General features: G+C 35.7%; 1 protein-coding gene across 1 annotated transcript in view; it reads right to left on the bottom strand.

The window, feature by feature from the left end:
- Positions 1 to 27,048, bottom strand: part of DWF5 (Ergosterol biosynthesis ERG4/ERG24 family) — a 77,153-nt gene that overhangs the window by 15,814 nt on the left and 34,291 nt on the right. The window contains exons 6-10 of the mRNA XM_089832981.1: positions 18,516 to 18,629; positions 18,251 to 18,377; positions 9,494 to 9,594; positions 9,150 to 9,275; positions 8,873 to 8,937 (exon numbers count right to left, since the gene is read on the bottom strand). Coding sequence (XP_089689107.1) covers positions 8,873 to 8,937; positions 9,150 to 9,275; positions 9,494 to 9,594; positions 18,251 to 18,377; positions 18,516 to 18,629 — 533 coding nt within the window. The remainder of the gene's footprint in view (positions 1 to 8,872; positions 8,938 to 9,149; positions 9,276 to 9,493; positions 9,595 to 18,250; positions 18,378 to 18,515; positions 18,630 to 27,048) is intronic.

Below are 27,048 nucleotides of genomic sequence, written 5' to 3'. Positions count from 1 at the left end.
GTTGAAAGTAATTTTTCTTAATCAAAGTTGTGTACTTAAAGTTAATCTCATTTTTTTATTGTGTGCTTGTAGATTGTTGCAAGATGTTGTTTCTAGGGGTAAAGATGTGGTTGAAGAGCAAAGGTTAGAATGGAAACAGTATGGCTGCACCATACTTTCAGATGGATGGACAGACGGAAGAAACCATACCATCATACCATCATCAACTTTTTAATTTCTTGCAATGATCAAGTAGTCTTTCTTAAATCCTTGGATGCCTCGGACAAGATAAAGACGGCTAAGACTTTGGCTCGAATGCTAGAGAATGTAGTGATGGAGGTTGGGGCCGAAATGTGGTGCAAATCATAACCAACAATGCAGCAGCATATGTGGCAGCAAGTAGGATCTTACAAGAAAAGCATAACACACTCTTTTGGTCTCCTTGTGCAGCGCATGTTATTGACCTTCTTTTGGAGGATGGGAAATTGGATTGGGTGAAACTAGTTGTAGAGGAAGCAAAGACGATAACAAAATATATCTACAATCACTCTCCGGTCCTATGCTTGATGAGAGACTACACCAAAGACAAGGAGTTGGTTAGACCCGCGATCACAAGATTTGCAACGATTTTTTTAACTTTGCAAAGTGTTCTTCATCATATGAATCCTTTGAGGCAAATGTTTGTGTGTCCAAAATGGCTACAATCAAGTTATTCAAAGAAGGTTGATGGGCAGAGTGTTGCACGCATTGTGTTTGACATCCAATTTTTTGATCGAGCTACAAAAATTGTGAATGTAAGTTGGAAACTTCAAAATTTGATTCTTTTTGTACTTATTAATCAAATCTTTCATTATTAATTTATAACCCTACTCTCTGATTAATAATTGTTTTCTACTTTTCAATTGTAGGTGGTGAAGCCCTTGGTTAGAGTTCTCCGCTTGGTAGATAGGGCACAAACCCCAATGGGGTCCCTTTATGAGGCCATGGATAAGGTGAAAGAGGCTGTAAGAAATAAGTACAGGGGAGAGAGCCTAAAATTTCAGCCCTTATGGGATATTATTGATAGGAGATGGAGCAATCACCTCCACCAACCCATTCATGCAGCGAGGTATTTCCTCAACCCTTGTCACCACTTCTCTCCATCATATGTGGATCCCAATGGAGAGGTCGTGGAGGGCTTTAGTGAATGCATGCAGAGGATGGTACCTGACATTGCAGTGAGAGACCTCATTCTAGCCGAGACGGAAATGTATCAAAACGGGCAAACTATTCTCCTCAGCCTTGGCAAAGAGAGGCAGACACACTCAGACCCCAGGTACAATATTTGGAATTTGGAGTCTCTCAAATGCATGTTAAGTAGATAAATAAGCGACAAAAACTTGTCCTCATCTTGTTTTCTAACTCTTTAATATTTATCTTGTAGATGCTTGGTGGCGAAATTGGAGTGATAATGTCCCAAATCTGCAAAAGCTTGCTCTTCGCATCTTATGTCAGCCTTGTAGCTCATCTAGTTGTGAGCGTAATTGGAGCTTGTTCGAATCTATTCACACAAAGAAGAGGAACAAGTTGGCACAAAAACACCTAAATGACCTTGTCTTTGTGCATTATAACCTCAAATTGCGCATATGAAAGGTAATGGCAGTAGCAACTGAGCCACTTGATCTGGATGACATAGATCCTTTTGGCGATTGGACAGCACAAGAGCAGTCTTCATTGTTCATTGAGGATGAAATATATAAGTTGGAGAGGGAGGCTATGGAGGAGGGTGGTTTTGAAGTGGGACTAGACAACATTCAAGAGGAGGGCAGTGACAGTGAGCACAGTGATAATGAGGATGAGGATGATGAGGAGTCATTGCCAAGGCCAACACAAACACCACCACAGACGACTACTACGGCTAGAGCTACTAGACCCCTCCCTCTCCCATAGTTTTACTAGAACTACTGGGATGGGGAAGAGGAAGATGTAGAGTCAGACTAGTTTCATATTGAACTTGACATTTGTATTTGCTTATATTTTGACAAAGACAATTTGGTATTTACTATTTGTAGCTTGTTTCAGAGTTCAGAGTCTATGACTACATCGGCATTCCACATGAGGATGCGATATTGTTACTTATTGCATTTATATATATCTAGATCAGCTTGTTTGGTTTGTTTACTCATTTACTAACTCAATACATGCATATAATTATTGAATTTTGTGAAAAAAATGCATTTTTAATTAAAGTCATTTTTTAAATTCCCGAGAAGTTGTCGATTTCTCTCTGATATTTGCCGAGAAATATTTTTTTGCCCTCACCGAGAAGTGGTAGAGAACGAGAAGTTGAACTATGAGTGAAATCATCACCAACTTAAATTTCTTCAGGAAATCCAAGTTCACTTTGAAAGATCCAACTACATAAAGGCTTCATCACTTTAAGCCTATTGAGGTTTTCCAAGTACATACAAATTTGAAGTCAAGTGCAATGAGAAGATTTCCAAATGAAGAGGCAGGAAATTCATAAAGATAAAGCGAATTGGGAATATGCCCTCACAATTGAAGAATTAAAAAATTTGAGTATCAAGAGATGTTTTCGCTTCACCAAATAATTGATCACAAGTCTACAAGATAAGAATGCTAAGGTGGCACCTCCAACCAATCAAAAGGCTCTAGTTACACATGTTCAAGCACATCCAGCCATATTATGCCAAGTGTACAAGTGGTAGAAATCTAGTAACTCTATCTTATATATTTTCTCATTGGCTCTTAAAAGAAATGTAATTTTCTTACTGGCCCATAGGGTGGTGCCTTCATGTAACTGGATAATAACAGTGGCAACCATAATTAGAGTTTGCATAAGTAAATCTTGGCCCTTGATCTTGATTTGATCTTGGACCTTTATTGTAATTAAACATCTATAATAGGCCAAGGCCTCCTCGTTTTGTAACTCATTAAGATTAAAAGTTAGATTAGATTAGCTAAGGGAGAGACATGTTGGAATTGTTGTTATAATGCTATCAAAGTAATTGTTGATTCATTGTTGGTCTTCGTGGTTGATTACTCATGTTGATTGGTAGTAGTGTTTAGTTGAATTGAAGATATTTTGGATGAATTTTGGTGAACTCACTTAAAACAAACCACTAGCTATCTGTTAATTGTAAGTTTTCCATTGTGTGGTCGAATGGCATATTTATGAGAATAACTTTGATTACTGTTTGCACATTGATATGCGTCGATAGATGAAGTTAATGGATTGGTTATAGTTTGAACATCTTACATTAAACTTAGGAGATTGCACTAACTTGACTGATGTTGATAGCTAAACTAAGTCTAGTAAAGTCACAAAGACATCCACAGTTTCTATCATTCTAGCTGTAGATTAGCTTTCTAAACCCTTATCTCTTTGCAAGTTGTTTGGTTGAAGATGTTTAAGTCATTTGATATCCATTGAATGAACAACATAAGTCCCTTTGTGATAACCAGCTTATCACATCATAAAACTGAATGAAATCTCACGATTAAGAAGGAACCTTGGGGCTGTCTCATTTGATCACACAATCAGTATATTTTGTTTAGCATATGAGCATCCTTATTCAAGCGACAGTTCAAGATTTGGTGTTTTGTTTGGAATACTAAGCATTCAATTCTGCATGTTGTAGTGGAACAAAACTCACATCAAAACTATACTTGGAGTTGATGAACATGATCTTCCTAGTGATCATGAGGCTGAAAATGATAGTACCATATTCCATGCTAGTGGTACTATTTGTGGGTTTTCTAATTTATCATAGCATATGAAGGAGGATGGCATTTTTGATGACCTATATGATATTTGGTCTATTATGGTTGACTGTTAACACTTGACATTATTATTTTGAGATACAACATTCATATGGTGGTGTATATTGGTGTTTTTCTATGTTACTTAAGTTATGTAGCTATGAGAGAGACCAATTACCTGTTACGTCTTGTCATGAGCTTCTCAGAAATATAATTGTTCATATAATATGGATGCTTCTCTATGGTTTTGGGTTTCCGTATTGTTTGGGAGGCGCTTCTTCTGTGTATATGATTTTATCTTCTCCACTTGTTTCATCTAAGCCTCTGTGTTCAGGAGTTGTTGTTACTCACCATATTATCATGAGTTGCATGGGCAATGTGTTGGTCCATGCTAGCATCATGAGTCATCCTCTATTCTGTTCTCTCATTCATTCTATCATGTTTTGTAACTGCTGCATTTACAATGCCATGACATCATGGACTACTTGCATTCTATTGCCTGTTCCATATGATGGAGGAATCGTTGGGCCTTATGCACTATTTAACATTGATGGTTAGTATTTGTAACTGTGGACTATTCAGCTTCTACAAGCATCACTCCTGTCGATTTAGGAAAAAGAATATATGATCTCTCTTGGTGGCGGTACTATAGTGGATGTTGATTATCATTCACGGTGATGTATCAAGTGATTTTGGAGAGCTTACTATGTGTCTATGTTCTGAAAGCTGCCTGTGTAGTTGGGTATCGAGAACTGACTGTATAGTTGTGTGCCAAGTTTTCGAGATATCACTCATGAGCAAGATATATTGTATTTGTTTTAATCACTCAATAAAAGATCTATCTTTTGTGAGCTTGGGTTTTTCACCCTCAAGTGGAGGTTTTTCCTAGGATGAATAGTTATATATTATTATGCTTTCCTGAGATTCTGTTTATTGCATGCTATGCTATTCTGGTTCAAACATTAACTTGAACTAAAAATTTAATACATATCATGATAGTTGAGTTTTGACTACTATATTTTGTTGTAGTTAATGCACAACCAACACTGCACTAAGAGTTTATAAAAAAATTTAAAACAAAAAATGCAGCTTGTAAATATGGGTGCATTAAAATGGTCCTTAGCACGGAACAAATACAAGAAAGGCCATTTTACCAAAATCTAAATGGTTAATGTTGCCACTTATAGTAACAAAACCTAGATTAGAATGAAAGCAACAGTGCTAACACAGCTTTGCAGGCACAAAGCTTACAGAACACCTTACCTTCCAGCTTGTCTAGCTGAGTAAAAAAATCAATTTTTCTCCTTTCCCCTTTCTTGGATGATGTCAAGGTTAATTGATGTTGAGGATGTTGTTTCATCCTCTTTACTTCTGTCCATCCAAAATCTTTTGGATGAAAACTCTCAACTTTTAGACCAAAATTTCAAAGTCTGTCATGACAGAAATTGCCAATGGTTCTAAACAGCAAGCCGAGGTAGAATCTGTTAATATGGGTGTCTTTTGTAAGATCTGAGATTCCATAGTGGGCTTATTCTTATGGTGGACAACAGGATGAGATGGAGGACAACCCTTTGATGGGGAAGGAGAATAAGCCTTTATAACTTTAGCAGAAGCTTGAGTTTGGTTTGAAGCTTGAGAGGTAAGAAGAATGACATAATGCTTAGGTCCAACCCCAAACCACCACGAGTGTTTGCCGAGAGACACTGAATTCTCCACAAGTTTTTGACATTGGGGTGTGAGTTGATCCATTGACAACCATCTTCTGCATTTGAAGGACATTTTTTCATAGTCCACCAGTTGCCCCTATCCTCTACTACACATTTTCAATAGTATTTCAATAGGAAGACCATTGTACAGCTCCCTTTCAACACTTATTCGAGCATAGGTGGAATTATGGAAATCAATAGTTTCCTTAAAAGTGCTATTATATCTCCCCAAGCCATTCTTAATGGCTCCAAGGCAATCCAATCCCCAAAATTGTAGAGGAAGATTTGGTAGCTGCACCCAAAAATAAGTTGTAGTAAAGATTTATGTACATGGATCGAAGGCGAGGAATAATGGTTTCATACACAAGAAATTGTCTTGGAAGATCCAGGAACTGTTCTCCTGCTCCTACTTCCTATCCTCTTGAGTCGAATTCCAGTATAAATACTCTCAATCCTTAGCCAAACCATCCAAACAAACCTTAGGAATTGAGGATGAAGGGCAGATAGGAAGAGAGAGGCATGACTGAGAAACATCTCAAGAGTTTGACAAGGCCAAACCACCTTAGTTACCGGTTGAAGTTCGTTTCAAAGTTCCAATTCAAAGAAACGGTTCACTGGAACAGGAAAATTTTAGAAAGGGGTTTGGGTTTATTTGTACAAAAACATGTAAATATGAAATATATATATATATATATAATATATATATATATATATTTACGTATTTATGAAGCCTAAAAGCATAAGTTAAAATTCGAATGTCAAATAATATCAGAAAATCATATGATTTGAACAACCAAACACCATAAACTTTAAACTTGTAATCATAGCATCATGAATCGTGATCATACCATCATATATTTCAAGTTCAACATCAAAGATTCAAAACATTAAAATTAAATCATGATTCATAACAGCAAGTTCAAGTATCATCATTTCAAGTTCAACTAATGGATTTAAATTTTTAATATTTATTAATACTCATCTTCTTTGTCTTCTTCTTCTTCTCCTCCTCCTAGTTCTTCGGCATTAATTAACTCAGCAGCTGAGCTAAGGCCAATGGGATCAGCAGAAGCAGCAATAACAGAGATAAGTTCAACTCTTGCTTAACTGCCTATTTGCTATTGCTCAAGACAAAATAACCTACTTGCGCACCACAAATGAGAGTTAGAAGCCAACATAAGCCTTTCAATTATACATTTTGCAGTTAAGGATGTGAAAACATTATAAAATTTGTAAAAAAAAATACATTTTTTGGCTGTCTGCAGGACCCAATTCGACAAAGTTTGGCCTTGGTTTGATCTGGGCAAGTCAAATTTGCCCAGGTTCGAACATCAGAGACACAAGTTCGAACTACGGGGACCATTTTGGAACCCTGACTGAGCAACTGGTGAACTGTACCCGAACCAGATACAGGTTTTTGAATCCAGGCCTGGTTTGGAGGGAGTTTAGGCAAACCAGGGCAACTAAGCAAACCGCTGATATAGAGTTTTCAAAAACCACAACCCTCAGAACACAATGCAGCCTTGAAGTTCCTATTTGTTGTAGTAGCAATTGGCAGGCTTGTTGGAGGCTTTTAGGGGCAAGAGATGTACCTAGCTTCCATATTCACTAGAAAGCATTGATGCATGAACACCTCAAACTCCCCAAGCCAACACTTCCAGCAGCTACAGACAGCATTTCCTGACTGGTGGAAGAATCGGCTTTCTTGTTTCTACTACCTCCAAAAGGGATGCCCCATCTACGGTGTGAAGAAACAAAGATTTTACTGCTTCAAGAAGGATACCTAGATACTATGCAGCCCACACAGTCAATGCCTATCCATTATCTGCAACTTTTAGAGTCCCGAGTAATATCTAAAATGCACTACTACTCAATGCCTCCAAAACCAGTGCAACCAACCAACTTGGGACTTGGAAAGAAATTTGAACCCTTGGGCTTCCTCAAATCCTACAAAGAAAAACATTTACACCTATTTCTTCAAACTTAGGCTTCAAATTCAAAACTTCCTCCACTAAAACTCCATTTTACCCCAATCAAATATAACAAGCTTTGCTACTGCTCAAGGAATTTGCCAGAACCCTTGGGCTTCCTCAAACCCTACAAGGAAAAAGTTTTACAACTATTTCCTCAAACTTAGGCTTCAAATACCAAACTTCCTCTGCCAAAACTCCATTTTACCCTGATTGAATATAACATGCTTTACTTCTGCTCATGATCAAGGTCATATGTAGAATGATTCTTGCCTTCAACAACCAAACTGTAATCTTCAAATATTGTTTTTGCAGCAGCCAAGTAGGCGTGAACTTCATCAATCTCACCAGTAAAAAGCAGAAACAAAATCTCTGGAATTTTTTGTAAGTGTCAACTATAATATGGTGTAATTTGCTATATTATTTGACTATAACCATAGTGGTGTATTTTGACCTCAATTATGCCACATATATGTATATATTCTTTGTTTTTATATGCAATTGTGTGGATGAAACCAAAACGAACCCAACCACCCAAAAACAGAATGACCGGACGCACAAACCTGAACCTGAGCCCAAATTGGAAATAGCAACTTAGATCTTAAACCTTATTATTGTCTTGTTTCATATCCTTAGCTCTGTGGGGTTTAATAAGAAAAAAATTTCCAGCAAAGAAACTTGTAAATGTTTATGAAAAGAACTCAAAATTATTTCTGTTAGTGTATTTTATAATTCTTTTAATTCTGTCAACCACGAATCAGTACTTTAAAAGAAAATCCACTGTAATTGATGTGATATATCTGACAACAGCAGAAGTAACAGAACAAAACTAGAAATCTAAATCTTAAGAGCATTGTATAACAATATAAACATTACAACAAATAAAAATTTAACAGAGGCAACTACAAGGATAGAAAAACCAGTCTATCTAAAGTTGCAAATCACAAAGAAAGTCAAATATCTTCAAATAATGGAAAAAATAGCATGTTTCATAGAAACAGCCTTCAACTTGTTACTGTTAAAAAAATGCCATATTTAATTCAAACATCTAAGCCTTCTGTGATAAAATCATGAAAGACAAGGGAAAAAACTTGATTAGGAAGGGCATTGACCAGGGTTTGGTTCCTGGCAAAAGCTGTTCAACTAACCAGAACTCTCAAGTGATAATATTACTTCACCATCATCAGTGGGAGATATAGGATATGGGAAAGAAATGATAGCATTTTTAAGTATGATAAGTTCATGAATAAGAGTACAGCTACATAAAATAAAAAATTTATAAATGATCACCACGAGACAGGAGTACTTATATGGGAATGACATCCAGAGCCTTAACCAGAGTTTCACAAACAACATATCTTTTACGGAGGTCAATATCTGTTGGAGAAGTAAATGAATATAAAGTATACTTCTAATGCAACCTTGAATCAATAAACATGAATAGAATTGACTCACCAGCCAGATGTCAGGAGAAGGCTAAGCTTTTTCTCACCACTAGTAGTTTCGTATTGAGCCTCTATCTACAAAACACCAATAATAAAAATGAATCTTCCATCATCAATATGATAATAATAAAATATACGTCAGAGACAGAGAATATTTAAAATTTAAAATATTTAATGATTCAGCACAAAGAAAAAGTAACATGAAAAAATAAATTGAATCCCAGGCACTCAATATTAGAAGGATGACTTCATAATGAAGAACAATAATATATTGTGAATTTTGTTACCTTTGATGGTGGCTGACCCCAGATTAAGCAGTTACCATTTGTTTTGCGAAATAGCTGCCTTTGCCTATCACAGTCATAGTTGATGTATATGCATACAATGCCAGCAATAAGTATGGTGAGGGACAGCTGCCATATTAAAAACAAAAGAGTTAGAATATAATGGTATTTTAACAGACCATCTAGTTAAAGACTAGGATGCAAATTTGTCATTATACTAATTCAAAAAGTTGAATCATTTCATGTGATTACCTCTTGTTTTATAGTTCAACTATGCAGGTCATGTAAAGATGAAAACAATTAAACTTCTAAAAGAAGTGTTTGTATTCACTGATATTGTAGATTACCTGAAGACCCAAATTGATGGGATGACGTACAAGATACATTGCTGGAGATGTATAAACAGATGGAACCCAAACCAGACAACCCCAACAAATGTAAAAGCCAGCTGTCAATTCAGACCAGAAGGTCATAAAGATGAGTTTCTTTGAACGTTCAACCATTTTACCATTTGACACAGTAGTTAATGTAGAACAAGCTTGAAAAAAATCATCAAATACAGCAAACTGAACTTTTTTGCCACATAAAAAAAACTTAAATGAATGTTGTCGAAAAGTAAAATTCTGTAAAAGAATATGAAATGAATAAAGAGCTGGCCAACAGCATAATTTTTGAAATGGTGACTGGATAAAAACTTCTAACCATATAACAAACAATTCAAAAGAGAAAATGGTAAATAGTGGTGTCTCATATGAGATTTCGTGATGGCCAGTCTAAAAAACTGGATGAACTTACAAGCATGTGAACCAAGAATCACTGGATCCAAATTTTAAAAAACCAGCACAAAACTATAGTCATAGATATACATATCCACCTTCAAGTAATATAATATTATACAGTAAACCATGATTATTTGATGCTAAAAAGCCAAAAAGCCCCAAAAAAATACTCAAAATATTTTTACAAAGTAAAAAGATGTCCCCTTTTTCTGGAACATTCTAATTTTGCGTTGCGGCTCACTTCGCCTAGGTTTCGGGGCCAAAAAAGTTCTCTACAGGGTTCAGTTCGAGATTCGGCCTAGACATTTTTAGTTTCAGACCCATCAGAGTAATTTTGGCAGGTTGTCCAGATGCTTACTATTTTTAGTAAGTAAACAGAGCTCAAAATTCTTAGTATCTCAGTGTTGGTTTGGAAGCATCTCGCCGAGAGCTTTCCAACAAGCTATTGCACGTGCTTATCCGAGTTCATTTGGTCAATTATTTTGATGCCTAATAATTATATGGTTTACTGACTAAGTGACTTTTAAAGTTCATTTAACTTGTCACTTTATTTAAAAAGGTACTATGTTCACTCAAGTGACTAAGGAACAAAAAAAGGTAATTTATCCCACATTGCCTAAAAGGGCATGCATCACATTGGGAAAAGTGATAAAGGTACAACAGGCTCCACATGGGGAGGAATGAAGATTGTAATATTTAAAAACAAATATTAATTTGAAAGCTGGAAACAGTGACCGGTTATCTCTTTGAGGACGCAAACCCTTGAAGAACATTTGGAGGTTAGACGCAAACCTAGCCTTCTTACAGATTTTATCTACATTTGTCAATCTGACTGTTATTATTGTTTATAAGATTAGATTTATTGGATTGTTGTGTTATTGTATTGCTATTGTATAATACAGTAACGTATTTGGCGGCTATTTGTGTTAACTACTAGTTTAAATATGTACTTCTGAATATTGGAGTAATCAAACAAACTTTTCTGAGTTTTCTTGGATGCATATCTGTTGGTTACAAATCGATTAAAGTTCTGGAATTTATATCAAATATTGGTTTATTGTTTGGTTTTAAATTTGTAAGTTTTATATCAAAGGTTTTTAGTAAATATCCGGAAAGGGATATTACAATGGTATCAGAGCCATGCATCCTGTCAGACTGTGAAATTATATCAGCAATTAAATTGCAGAAGGAATTGACACAACGAATATATGCATCTTTAAAAATATTAAATTGGTTGCTTTAATGTGACTGGACATTGTTTCCAAAGGACGAGACCCCTGAGGAAAGTGGTGAGACTGGACAAAAACCTAGTTTCTCACATTGTAATTACAGAGCTAAGGATTCAAAGTTAATGGACTGGGAGATTGATATGAAAGTTTATGATAACATACAAATATAAAGTGACTGGCCGCCCAGAATATCAGTTGGCTTAGCAGTGGATGGTAAGCAAAAAATACACTTTAAGGGCAATCAAACCATTCTTATCCAAATGTAAGTACTGTTCTTAAATTCAGTATATAGCAATCGTGTTTATTGGCGTCAGGATCACATTCTCTGCAATGCAATTTTGACTTATATACCCGTCGTGGTAGCAAGGAGTTGGAAGGGAGTCTAGACGCGGAAGGGCAGTGAATACCACAAGCGGTGGTCTGTGAGCAATGCATTCCATACACAGCATTCTCCTCGACTCCAAATGACATTTAGTGGGGGTAGCAGTCAACCGTAAAGACATTGTTCAAAGTATTGGTGACTACGTAAGTTCAAAATCGGGTGGGAAAGGACTTGAGTATAGTTGGGTATCACTGCTGACAATTTCTGCCATTCTTGGGCGCTAACGTTGGCATCATAAACAAAACCAAGGCAGAATAACTCACAACAAACCAACACTGCCGCTAGCTCTGCAATAACAATCAGAAGAAAGAAGAGAGTATAAGTTATGCCACATAACCAACCAAGCTTCTTTTTGCACTTGCGGACTGTGATATAACAACAAGCATGGCCAGTTAAGAGTATTAGCTATTCAAGCATCTACAGCAACTTCACCAAAAAACCACGAGTTGCAAAGAGGCACGAATTTATGCAATGAACCGATACAGATTAGACTCTCCTCACACCAACTGTTGTAGCTGCAAACAGATAACACCAGTCATTACAATCTCGAGTTACCAGAGTTTAGCACACGATTAATGTATGCCGCAGAGGAAGGCCATTATCATCTAACGACCTTGGGGTATATGAAGTTCTGAGCATTTGAGGATTAAGGCTACACGTCTATATCAGTTTACTTGCTGATATTGAATAAGTAGAACGTCTGGACGCTAACGAGTAGAACTGAAGGTCATTGAGAGCAATCTCAAATAACCGACTATCTGCGTTTCATTGCTAGCAAGGAAACCAGTCGGGTGGGTAGCAGAGTGTCTGGTATTAGCGACCTCCAGCAAAATCAGTACTGACAATGGAGTTTTGAAGCTGATGTTTCTAAAGGAACAAGGGAAGGGAGGGTACTCACAGTCAAATACTATTGACGTGAACTTCTGCAAAATCAGGTTCCACGTCTTCTGGAATACTACAGTGATTGGCATTGAGTTGGAAGCAGATTCAGGAAGTGGGATAGTGCCATCTATATTTCTCAGGGTCTTATATCAATGCAAGTTATCCGCAAATGATAGTTCAGTAGCTATTTAATACATAGCAGTGCATAAACATTGTGCTGGCAGAACGCATATGCAATGGTGTAACTCAGAGAGTTAGTGTGAACCAACAGATTATAGAGAATCTTTCAAGTGGACCTCCAACTAACAATGCAAAATTGAGCCTAATGATAGAAATAGCTGAGAAAGCAGGGTTTCATTGGGAGCGTTTAAATTTCAAGGATGGTTTTGAAAGGCCTTTTCAAAGAATGAATCCAAAACCATCTACGTCCTCATGAAGAAATGTGCAAAATGCTACTAACTATGGAAGGACTTCATACAAGCAGCAACACAAAGCAGATCTTTATCAGTTTTTCAATACAAGTATAGAAAGAGGGGAAGTTGTTGAAGACACAAAACGTGGCTACAACAGACCTCCAAAAAATAAGAATTCAAGGTACACTCGTGATGGGCAAATCAAAGATCCCTATGAATGTAAAACTAAAGTAAGGAGACTGTACGATGATTATAACAAATTTTCGTCAAAGCTTCGAAAAGAATTTTCTTTCATTGATTATGTGGACTTTCAACTAGAGTTGCAAAACAAGACGAATATGATAAAAAACAAATGCTATGATTTGGCTCGAGATCTCCTTGCAAAGGACAGTTACAGAAAAGTGCATACGGAAGAGATATCAATCAACTTGATAGTAGTACTAAAAAAGAAGAGCAACCTTCGCATGATAATATGCAAAATACTAATTATGGCACAAGTATACTAATAGGTAATTGGGAGACAGAAGTATCTTATGGAGCTGTTTACACTAGTCCTTCTAATGAGCATGTTGATGGCCCATGTAGAAGAGTTGACCAGAGCACCAACGTTGGCAACTCCCCATCTTATTTAGACATGGAAAACACCAGCATCTTCTTTGGTGACATGGAAATTCACTTGGATAAATTTTATGGTGATACTAGGCTGGAAATTATGCCAAATTTTGAGGAGCAAATGGACCGCAATGTTGGCAGGATAGATGATCTAGCACATGTTGAGTTAGAGGACATATCTGAAAATGTTGTCTTCCTGCGTAATGAAAAATCAGAAGATTCTATGGAGAACAGCCCGCTTGTGTAAGGAGATGGTCAAAAACCATTATCACTCCCTGACTTATTGGATATGCTTTTGGTCAAAGAGGACAAGCTTGCCCAAGTGTTGACGAGGCTGGATGATTCTTCCAAATTGATTGAGGATCTCATGCGGAATATTGTGATAGAAGAGAGACATGGGAATGTATGTGGTGTCACAAGTCCTCTTTTACATACTATTTTTGAAACTTTGAAAATGATAAAATATGATAACTTGCAACTATTAATGGATAGAGATCTAGCAATAAAATTTGGAAAGGACAAGGAGAGTGAAGTAGATGAGCTATGCCTTCAATTGAGCTTAACACATTACTCCATCCACAAAGCTGAAAATCAAACAAGTGGGGCAGCCATTCATAAAAAAGATAACCGTGGTTCAAGGGCACAAGAAATCACGCAAATCATTGAAGGAATTCATAAAGTGGGTAGATGTGAAAGCAAACAATGTAATTCAATCACATGTGCCCCGTCTAAGACTTTCTATGATGAGGAAAATTCTATGGATCAGCAAGTTGATGAGTCTGGAAATTCTGATTTTTATGACAACAGTTGTACATCTTCACATGAGCACATGGTTAGTGATACAACAAGTGAAGATAATTCAGAGATTTCAATTAATGGTGAACATTCCTTTTATGAAGACTTTGACATAAGCGAGAGTACTTATGGTGGAGTAGGAAGTTCAGATATATCCTTAGCATGCTCTGAGGGAATTTTCAGCTTACCCAAAGTTTTATCACCCAACTCTTATGAGATGGCCACAGCCTACTTGTTGATTGGTGATTTTACTTGTTGGAATATTCCAACTATCAATGATTTTCCTGTGTATGTTAGTAGTATTTTTGTTGATTCTATTGGGCCTTCAAGGGTCAATGAGTTATTTGCAAATGAGTGGGGAGAACATACATTACCCTACGTTCCACATGAGGTGTCTACATTTTTTATTCAACAGTATATTGAAGACAGTGTTAGCATTCATGATGTTGGTGATTCGCCAACCACTCTTTCCTTTACCCAGGATCATGTTGATTAGGTGATTAGGGATCCAAGTGTTAATAGTATCTTACATCTGGTGGATTATGTTGTGTTGTTACACAGTCACAGGATTGTGATCTCTGTATTTCAGCCTTCTGACACATCAGAGTTCCAAAGATTAGGATTACTCCTTTTTCACCAGGGTGATATGGTGGAGTCAAATTGGTCAAATCTGTCATTGTCATCGGTACAGATATTACAGGAGTGGTACAGTGGTACAAGAGTTGGTCAGTGGTATCTCAGACAACGTGCGAGTTCTCATTAGGGATCCAGGTGGAGCATCCCTATGTATTGTCTTTTAGTGGGGAGCTAGGTGAAGAGTTTGGTTGCTATCATCTTCAGGTGGATATTGGTAATTGTTGAGCTCCCATCTTCACTTGACAGTAGAGACTCCTAAGGTCAATCATGGAGTGAGGCATTCATTATGACTGAGGGTATTGGCACACATGGCAGTTGGTGTCCCTTTATGGTGGGACTTGGGATCCTGGCATTCAGTTATTTGGCACATTGATCCCTATTGTACTGTTTCACCATTCTGAGTTTGGGAAGATGCAAGCCGGGGTACATCGGCTGAGGAGTAGAACCTCTTTCTCGAGGCGAGTATGGGATCCTGGCATTTGGTTTCTGCAGGTATGAGCGGATTGCTTGAGGGCAAGCAATCTTTGAGAAGGGAGGCTTTGTAATGTCCCCTTTTTTTGGGTCATTATAATTTTGTGTTGTCGGCTCACTTCCCCTAGGTTTCGCGGGCGAAAAAGTTCTCTACGGGGTTCAATTCGAGATTTGGCTTAGACATTTCTAGTTTCAAACCCATTTGAGCAATTTTGGCAGGTTGTCCGGATGCTTACTAATTTTAGTAAGTAAACAAAGCTCAAAATTCTTGGTATCTCAACGTTGGTTTGGAAGAGTCTCACCAAGAGCTTTCCAACGAGCTATTGCACGTGCTTATCCGAGTTCATTTGGTCAGTTATTTTGATGTCTGATGATTATATGGTTTACTCACTAAGTGACTTTTAAAGTTCATTTAACTTGTCATTTTATTTAAAAAGGTACTACGTTCACTTATGTGACTAAAGGACCAAAAAAGGTGCTTTATCCCACATTACCTAAAAGTGCGTACATCACATTGGGAAAAGTGATAAAAGTACAATAGGCTCCACACGGGGAGGAATGAAGATTATAATATTTAAAAACAAATATTAGTCTGGGAGCTGGAAACAATGATTGGTTATCTCTTTGAGAATGCAAACCCTTGAAGAACATTTGGAGGTTGGATGCAAACCTAGCGTTCTTACAGGTTCTATCTACATTTGCCAATCTGACTGCTATTGCTGTTTATAACTTTATAAGATTGGATTTTTGGATTGTTGTGTTACTGTATTGCTGTTGTATAATACAGTAACGTATTTAGCTGCTATTTGTGTTAACTGCTGGTTTATATATGTACTTCTGAATATTGGAGTAATCAAACAAAGTTTTCTGAGTTTTCTTGGATGCATATCTGCTGGTTACAAATCGATTAAAGTTCTGAAATTTATATCAAATATTGGTTTACTATTCGGTTTTAAATTTGTAAGTTTTATATCAAGGCTTTTTAGTAAATATCCAGAAAGGGATATTACACATAGATATACATATCCACCTTCAAGAAATATAATATTATACAGTAAACCACGATTATTTGATGCTAAAAAGCCAAAAAGCCCCAAAAAAATACTCAAGATCTTTTTACAAAGTAGCAATCATAACCCTCAGTGTCCAATCAGCAAATATTCATATGACATCATAATTCCCTATGTTATTAGGATATAGTTTAGAGAAACTCTGTAACCTAAAACTTATGTCTTAGGAGCTCTCTTTCACATAATGAAGGTAAATCCATCAAACTCAATCCCCCAGTATCTTGTTTAATTCCAATCTAGAGGCATTCTAAGCAGTTCTGTAATATTAGCTTTTGCACATGCTCTTATTCTCCTTCCAACTTGTTTAACAATAAAAAAATCCACTACATCAGAATATTATAATTTTTATATCAACCATCCTAATTCAAATGATTCTTATTCCCTGCTCCAGGTCAAGAAACACATTTTGATGATCCTTATCTCTTAAACGAATAGAATTATTTACACCAATGAACTTGTGACAATGTGCTATCAAAATAATGAATTATAATGCACATACTACAAAATAAGCCAAGGCCCTTCAACCAGAAGAGCTTTTTGTATTTACTATCAGCCACCCTCAACCTTAGGCCTTCAATATAAATTATATGTCAGATCCCTGTTAACCTTGATGGACTTGCAATAGTTTTCCAACATGCAAGAGAGCTTACTCAGAAACAAACATTAGTATGATCATCTTTCAAACAAGAATTAAATTAATTTTTTGAAGTTGCTTCCTTATCTAACATAAGTTAGTTCCTCAATGACCACTCTGGAATATGAATATTTACCAGTCTACCTTATTTTATTAAAATAGGTTTTTCATAAAGGTTTTTAATGTTAACATACCAATGATACAGAAGATGAATTCATTCCAAGCCAACAGAAATTATGGAGGAGTTAATCTCTTGTCTCTTCTTTACCATGCTCAAATCCGTTCCCTTCTACTATAACTAGCCCTATTTCTATTGGTCCAAATATTGATTTAAGGAACATATTATCTGTTTTTATTCAAAAAATACTACCCCATGGCATTGCAATTACAAGATTCAAATGTAGCTTATCACGGAGGAGTCAGTATTGATTTTTGAATATCAAGCATAAAGTCCACAGAGGATGCACTTTGCAAACCATGGATTTGGGAAACATCTATAAGGAATAACCTAGTTTGTTGAACCAATATGGTAAGAACCAAACATATTTGTGTTTCATGTTCATAGAGTGTTTTTTCAAATGTTCCATGTTAATCATTAGTCCCTGAGCATAAAAAACATTATCACGTCTTACCATAGAAAATCATCCCTTCAGCTTTGCTTTCCACATTGTTTGATATCCTGTGTTCAATTTTTTGTGGCCACTCATACTTCTAGTTATTTCATATTATGCAAACTAGCATATTCTATTCAATAAACACATCTAACAACATCAGTCTCACTAGGGAGCAGAATGACATCCTTGAAGTAAGGACTACTTCAGGAGGTTAACTTGAGATGTCTTGGTCAAATTCTACAAAATTAATAATACCAATTAAGAATTTCATAATAACATTCAATATAAAAACAATATACAGCAAGTCTTCACCTACCAATATCCCAACATAAGAGCATAGAATAATGCATAGTTAAAACTAAAATGAATAATTATATAATACAAAAATGGAAATTGATAATAAAGAATATCCTGAAGAAAGAATAGAAAGTCTAAACATTATATCTTCAATCCAAATATGTAAACAAACAAATAATTCAGCTTTTGGATTCTGCCAGTCATCTAACAAACTTACACTTTATTTAAAAAGTTAATGGAAAACGATGTGCAATTAGCATTTTCTGAACAAGAGGAATATCGAAGTGCACCTCGGTCATGAGCGATATCCATGGTACTCCAGTACCCAGACTCCCACCAAAAGAACTTTGTTATGTATACTAACATCAATATGCTGCTGACTAACATAGAATCAGCTATTCTGCCGTACTCTTCATACTGCATCCAACATATTGTTTAGTCATTGTACATGTAGAGTAACATGACCATGCCACATCATGTTGTTGAACCACTACAATAAAATGTCCAATTAATACAGCCTCCTAAGTTTACTCAAAGCTTGTACAATTAATTTACCTGTTTTATGCTGTATGTTACAACAAGAACTGCCCAAGCCATCATTCCAAACCGGCAATTTGTAAAGACTTTGATGTCAAAGCTTTTACCAATTCGAGGATACAGCTCCATTCCCTGCAGTTAGGAGAAGGAAGTTATGTGAATAGAAATTTATATATATGCATTGTTGGTTTTAGTAATAAAAAAATAGAAATTACAATAAATTATATTGTCAATGCTTGAATCTTGTAAAACAACACACAATATCCACAGGAATTCATGATATAATGGCAATTGAGTAAATTTGTAAACAAAATGATTCCAGTTCAATACCCCTTGGGTAGCACATACACTCACACACAAGGATTAAGCCCCTATTGTGTTCCAGTGGATATGAAATTCATTACATACCCCTCATATACCAAGCAAAAAAGGACACATAAAATGTCACTCAAAAGAAAGGTCTAATTTAGATGCAAAGAAACATAGAACAGCATTTTTTATACTCTCAAAGCTATTCCTGGGGAATTTTTCAAACTGCAAAAGGGACATCACCATGAAGGTCCTTCACAGATATAATTATATTAGAAAAATCTTCTGGCTCATTATAGGAGGGAAAACTGAATCTACACCTTGCTATGTTGAGAAAAGGTCTCAAAATGGCTTTACTAAATATCCATTTTTTGTACATCATTACAGATCTTAATTGTTCTTATACCTGCCTTATAACAGCTCAACGCATGCCAGAATGAAATGTTTCCAAACACAAACAATTTCAACTGTAAATGTTGTATATCTTTAATTGAAAATTCATTTGAACTATCAGCATGCAATATTTTAGTTACTCTCAAAATATTTCACAAATATCATTTCGCCTTTTGCAGCTCCTTTTTCCCTTTCACATGCAAATTTGTTCCAACCACAAAAGTATCCCGTTTTTATTCAGCAATAAGAAATCTTTAAAAGCTTCAATTAACTATATGGTTAGTTAAGAGAAGAGAGTGTATTCGATTAACTTCTCTCTCATTAAATTGTCATTGCAGCTTCTCTGCTTACCCATAATACTTCCTTTTGCCCACTTCTCAAAATGCTAATGTAAATCATGAACTTCCAAGGTCACAAACACAAGTTTCAGTGTTTCGGGAACAGGAACAGAGGAGGGTAGGGAACAAATTCCGGAGATGGTAATCCGAGGGCCATGTTTAGGGGACAGCAACGGGATGGCAACACACACACATACACATATATATTTGTGTGTGTGTGTGTGTGTGTGTGAGAGAGAGAGAGAGGGAGCAAGGGGGAGAGAGAGAGGGAGAGAGAGAGAGATGTCAATAACCAATAACAGCAATATCAATATACAAATAAATCATGATAGCAGCAGTATAAACTCTAGAACGACGATAAACTAAATCATGATATCAATAACAGGGACTTTGGTGTGGAGACCAAAAGTGGTTTAAGGGACAGCAATAATAAGCTGCACAAGGTATTAGATGTGAGACAAACCCCAACAATAAAGGGGATACATGGGACATTTCAGCTGTTTACTGGGAATTGTCAAGTAGGGGGGATGATGCAGGTTCCAGAGTCGGGGAAACATCTCCAAGTAAGCCTGAAAAATTATGATCATATTGTCTCAGGACTCATTCCCAATGTCTCGATGCAGATAACAAGCAATTTTAAACACATTGAAATAATTGGAATTCTTAGATATTTACATGAACAAAACATAGTTATTGAAAGGAAATAAACATTTGATTAATTGTATAGTGCAATCAATGATCGCCATATTGAAGCCATTCCTTGTAAATGAAGATAATAGAAAGTAAAATTTTGTTCTTAAATGTATAGGTAGTAACAGAAGCTGACAAAAATAATGAAAAAGGTGTTAGTCTGAATGCCAATAAAACTTTGGCATCAAATCACGACTCAGAAGAGAAAGCTACAAGGTTTTGTCAAAGCTTGCCTCCTACACTGGATGAGACAGACCAGCGATCCTAGAAAAAGAATTAAAGCACAAGTCCAAACTAACCTGTTCTACTGGATTAACTGGACAATATAGTATAACTAACAAGGGGAGACCAAATTAGATTGGCCAATTGCTGAAAGTTTAAAAGGAAAGATTGACACCAATCTTCAACCAACAACAGTTGTGTGAGTTCACAATAATTTGTAATCAACTTGGATTTATATACACTTAAATGTCAATTCAACATTTTTAACTACTAAATCCAATGTACAAATGACTGCAAAAACAACGTTTGCTACATCAGTTTGTCATCTACATCTGATATTTCATTATGCGATGTGTGGATGCTCACATAAATGCATATAAGCTTATAGATGAGATTGCAACTGCTTCCAATACATAACCTTTGAATCTATAGCAAAGTACACTGATTCTTTAGATATTGTATGATTATGTATCATGATTGTAATCAAGTGAAAATGTTAAATATATATTTTTTAAGTGCTCAACTATGTTAAGTAAAATTAATCAGAGTAAGTAAACTAATGAAGCTCACATTGGAAAAGGACAGTAACACAACAATTTAGTTTACCCTACAGAAACTTTGGTAAATTGTTATTGCTCATCCATTTTTGTCTTGTTCAATTTTCATTTCCAAATGCATTTTGGTTTTTCTCTATACAATGGCCATGAGGTTGTGTGGACATCTGTATCACTCAAAATATTGACTGCTAAGTTTCCACTAATCAAACACACATGGAAAAAGGCAGCCCACTTTAAAACCATAATTTACCACAGTGAAGTCCAATACAGGAAATCTCCATAATTGTGGGGTCGTGCTTCATCTCCATTATCAACTTGCACAATCTACAAAACCATTTTTTGAGTTTGCATCTTGAAGTGCATTTCAGACTTTCGCATACAATGTTTACAGGGCATTATGAGCATCCTTAGCATTTCTATGAAAACTTACCAGCTTCAATTGCGGTAGATTATTTGATTATGTAACATGTTGTTGATCTCCACTATAGCTGCCCCAGCACAAAACGAATGGAGATTGCTAGGTGTTTGACTGCTGCTCTCAGCTTACAGTCCAATATAGAACTCTCCAAAAAAATGTGATCACTTACAAGCAAAGTGCACTAAACAGGTTCGATGATCCAATTGAATTGTTTTTTCCTCGACACTTGGGCATGAGTTCCAAGGCACCCAAAAAAAACCAATTGCAAATTGAATTTAATGTCAATTACACATGAAGCTAAAAACATTTTTTCTATACTCTTATTTCTTTCAAAATTCTGTGTTAAATTCCAATTAATTCCAAAAATCTCTATCATTGGTTTGCCCGTCAATCCCAACAAAGATTTTTACTACTATGATACAATCATCTTCTACCTCAATCAATTTGAATAGCCCCATGTGCTAATATTCTTAAAAGCTTTGTTGCGGGTTTTGGAGAAACCTGAGCCAAGTCCAAACTTTAATGGCATGCAATATTAAGGATCGTGATTTATGAATCCAGCACAAGAGTGCTTGACATTGTACACAAAAAAAACCCAAAATAAAAACAATAAGATTCATGTGCAAAATAATTATACTGTGTAATGTAAAAACCTTGGATACCAATTTGTGCCTGTAAAGCTTGGAGGCGGAGGCAGATACTGGTGTGGATGAGCCCGGCCAGCAGCCAGCCAGATGCACACGGAAGCAACTACCAGCCTCCAAACGCCTCCACCAGCCTCAGCAAGACCAGAGGGCAGAAAAAGACATTTTTATGCTTCTGTTCCACTTAAAACACCTTTAGAGCTTATGGAGAATTAGAATTTTCAACCTAATTTTGGTTAGCATGAATGCTAAGACTATTCCTTTGAGGGTATTTGTTGACATGTTTGGAAAGATGATTGAGTGCTTATGTATTGCATTCATGACTTGGTTTGTCATTGATGTCAACATATATTGGCTTTCTGGATGGAATGGTTAGAGTTGCAGAGAAACTTCTGGTCAGCACAATCAGAAGTTGCATTGTTGTGTTCCATGGGGTTAGTAGAGTGTTGTTGGATATGTCTTTATGATGTATCTAAGTGCACAGAAATAGATATGAAGATTCGAGTCAGTTAAAGTAGTTTTACAGAAGGCTGGTTGCAGGCCAGTGTGTAGGAAACAATATGCTGATATTTGAATTGTATCTATTCGGCCAAGTTGAAGCTTGTTCAACAGGCTTGGATTTTGGTTGGAGACATGTTTGTGGTGATGCGTTCAAAGTGGCAGAATTGGCTGATCATTTTGTGATGGTCACTAAAGTGTAACGTGTCATATGTTCACTGTCAGGCCGACTGTTGTTATGAATTGATGTATTATGTATTGTAGCGTGTGGACTTATTTGTAATATCTTGTGATGGTCCTATACTATTCATTGTACATTGGGGAAGCCTCAAGTCTGACTCAATTAGTTGTTTTAAAACTTGGTATAAAGGAAACATGTTTTCCTTGGTTGTAATTGTCTCATTATGACACTCTATGACCTTTTGTTTGGACAGACACCTATTGTGAAATATTTTAGAATCTTTGGAAGCATATGTTATATCAAAGAGAAGATAATATTGGCAAGTTTGATCCTAGAAGTGATGAAGGTATGTTTCTTGGATATTCTTTATAAGGCAAGGCATATAGATGTTTTAAATTGAGATTGGCAACTATTGTTGAAAGTACTAATGTGAAAGTTGATGAAAAGCTCGGTATTCAGAAAATGATACTTGATTATGATTCAGATGTGGATACAAATTATAGGATTGACAATTAGAACGTCAAGCAAGAACTATCTAATGAAACTGAAAATGGTTTGCAGGTAGAGGAACCAAGAGAACCTAGAACATAACCTAGATCAAAACCAAGAGCAGAAGTCAAAATAGAACAATGAACACCAAAGTATGTTGCAAGGAATCACCCTCTGAATCAGATCAGTAGAAGTGCAAACAAGGGAGTGACAATGTTACATCCCAAAATTTTGACCTAATTTTAAACTTGTTCATAACCGTTGGATTTAATGGATTATTCTTTCATGATCATGTGAAATAGGTAGTTATTTATATACATTCTATTAACTGTTAATGAAGATGGTCGTTAACCATTAACTGTTATTAGATGATTAGCAGTTGCTTGATTTGAAATTATGATTAATAATTTAAAGTCTTTTAAGATGCTTATATGAAATTATTATAGAATTGTTATTATGGCGAAAGTGTTGTCATGGGTGATTGCAGGAGAAGATGAAGAAGGGGGAAGCATTGCTAAACAAGATCATCAAAATGGGATGCTCGCTTAGTTTAGTCATTAGGATCAGCAGGTATGACCTTAAACTTCTTTGGAAAGGACACAACGACTTAAACACAGGATACATTTGTGGGACCTGCATGAGCTATTAAGAAAATAATCTAAACATAAAATAATCTAATTAAAATATAAAATGTACCTCAAGGGATTTTAATTGATCTTTCATCATATTATTATAATATATATATGTACATATAAATATTAAAATGAAATGGCACCATTATATTATAATAACTTAATAAAATGATGTCACCCCATTGATATATTCACATGTACGTACGTACATACATATTATAAAAATAAACCGAATTATAATTTTTCCAACTCTTTCTTCCAACCTTTTTATTTTTCCTTTCTTTTCCAATCGATTTAACACTTAGCAAATTTGAAATGACAAATAATCTTTTATGTTACAGAAGCCAAGAAGTCACGGCTAGTTCTTTAAAATGGAAGTCGTGAGAGGAGTCGAGCACTATATTCCATATTCCCAATTTCTTTCTACTGCTACAGTTTCAAACCTCATTGCCTCCACAACACCCAACTTCTTCTCATTTACCAATTTATTACTTCTGCCAATACCCTGCTGTTACATCCCAAATTTTGCCCTAATTTTAATTTTGATTATGATTGTTGGTTTAACAAATTATTTTTCTTTTCCTGATCATGTGAAACAAGTTAGTTAATTATATACGTTGCATCAATTGATTATTTCTTTTCCTAGTCATGTGAAGCAAGTTAGTTAAATTATATACGTTGTACCAACTGATAACGAATTATTCCTTCATGATCGTGCGAAATGAGTTCGTTAATATAGATGTTGAAAAAAATGATTACGCAACTTATAATTGTCATTCGATGATGGAATGACATGTGATTGGAACTGACGACCAATACGTATATTTATATTTTTGAATTAATGTATTGGCAAGAATGTTTTGCTTGAGTGGTTGCAAGAAGAAGACTGAGGAGAGGGGAAGCATTGCTAAACGAGATCATTAGAAGGGGATGGTTGAAATGGCCCAGTCATCAGGATCGACAGGTATGACCTAAACTGCCTTGGAAAGGATACGAAGACTTGACCTTAGGTTTCGTTAAGGGACTGCATGAGCTATTAAGAAAACAATATAATAACTTAAAATAATCAAAACTAAATATAATTCATACCTTTTAAGAATTATTGAATCTCTTTATTTAATCATTATTATAAACTCGTAAATACAAACTTATATATATTAAAATGAAGTGGCACCAATAAATTATAAATAAATAATCTAATGATGCCACCTCATCAATATACATACGAGAATGTATATAAGAGCTTATAATAATAATAATAATAAAAGATTTGATCTTTTCATTTTCTCATTTAAATTCCTGCTTTTATACTTTTCTTTTCAAAATTGAAATTCTTGAAGCACCCGAACAGACTTCTTGGAAACGTATGGAAATCAAGGAGTCTCGGCTTAACTTTTAAAGGAGTCGTGAATGGGTTTGAGAATATGTGTCTCTCACATTTTCGTTTATTCCATGAGAAATCATTGCTTTGAACACTCTTTCCTTACTGTCGAACATCATTTTATTTATGCAACCGAATCCTTGCAATTACAATCATAGTCATCTACTATGAACCCGATACATCCTCTGCTGCAGAAGTGAAGCCGGAAGCCCAACCTATGATTGCGGGAGAACAGGTTACACCCGAACTCAAGAGTTATACTTTTGTTTGGTAATCCTTGCGAACTGATTGTGTAGTATTGCAATGACAAGTTTATTGTTTAGAAATAGTGATAATATGGAACGAATCTTATTTGAACTTAGCTGAATGCAACTATAATGCATACATACTTCCATTCTAAATTTTTATTTCTCCTCTTCCATTCTGTATCTACATATTCTCCTCAGCTGGTTAGGAATGATTTGTGGAAATAATCTAATATGCAATCTGTAAATGTCTAAGGTGTTTATGATACCAATTTCCAAACAGTCTTGAGCTTACATCAATTATGTAGCCTATTAAAGACTAAGATAAATATGAATGTTGAACAAATCCATATGATTGCAATACTCATAACATATATAATTCCAAGCTTGAAATCAAAATACATTGACACCAAGGAATTCACCTAGCATTGAAGCCATAGTATGGGTGAAGAGGTGTAAAATCAAGTTGGAATCATGAGGACACCGAGGAATTCACCCGACAGAGAGGCCAATGAATGGTGAAGAGTTGTAAACTTAACCTGCAAATAAAATCAAAAAATCAGATTGGAATAAATAATTAAATAGCTCATGCATGTCCTGATAAAAGAACCTATTGTCAAGTCGAGTGGTGGAGATCGGCTTTGTGAACCCAATTTGTAATCCTTGGCCAAGGTAAATATAGGCAAATGTGCCGATCATGAGATTTTTTTGTTTGTCCAGAAGCTTCAGTTATTTAGGAATAACTAATGGGACACTCAAACCACCAGATAGCGCGGATGGCTGGACTCAAGAACATCCCAAGCCCGATCTCGAGGTAGGGAGGGTCATTCTATTAAGTTAGGATGTGTGGGGATAAGTATGGTCTACGGTTGGGAGTTTAAGCCTAAGTCAATACTTCTCCTCTCACCAATGTCGAGGCTTGTACAACATTGCAAAAGGATTTCTCCATTGTTTCTGTATGTTTTTTCTTTGCACTTTTACCTCTAGATTCATAGCAGAATAAATAAATAGTTGTCACTTTACTTTCAGCTGAACATGTTATCAGTTAGAATGAATATATTAGTTGATAAAGAAGATAGTTGTTACTTTACTTTCAACTGAACATGTTATCAGTTAGAATGATTTAAATGTTAGCAACGTACTCAATTATTTATTTCATTACAACAATCAAATATATTATGCAAAATAGGAAGCAGTTATTTCTTTCTAGTTATACTTAGTTAATGGAAGTCTTTGTCATGTGAAATGAAATCAATTATTTGTTAATTTTGTGTTTTAAAATGGTTAGGAAAATTCATTTGTTACACCTGCAATACTGAATATTAAGCTTTGTTCAAGCAGTTCGATTTCTACTCTTTGTCGTGCAAGTATTCCGGCTAAGAATCAGAGATTATATGCACTGAAGGTGACATCTCAAGCAACTGGAGGGAACCGATCAGATTGCAAGTTCTTCAAAACAAAACCGAATTCTTATTAGGTCATGAGTTACCATTCCAATGTTTTTAAATACAATTTCTATAGCAGTCGGCTAGGCACAGGAACCTCTTTTTCTTT

This window comes from Cupressus sempervirens, chromosome 1 (genome assembly GCF_028749045.1).
Source record: "Cupressus sempervirens isolate cs-2001-9-10 chromosome 1, ASM2874904v1, whole genome shotgun sequence".
In the NCBI taxonomy this organism is placed as follows: domain Eukaryota; kingdom Viridiplantae; phylum Streptophyta; class Pinopsida; order Cupressales; family Cupressaceae; genus Cupressus; species Cupressus sempervirens.
The sequence above is the reverse complement of the archived record's forward strand: the minus strand, read 5'-3'. Positions and strand labels throughout refer to the sequence as shown.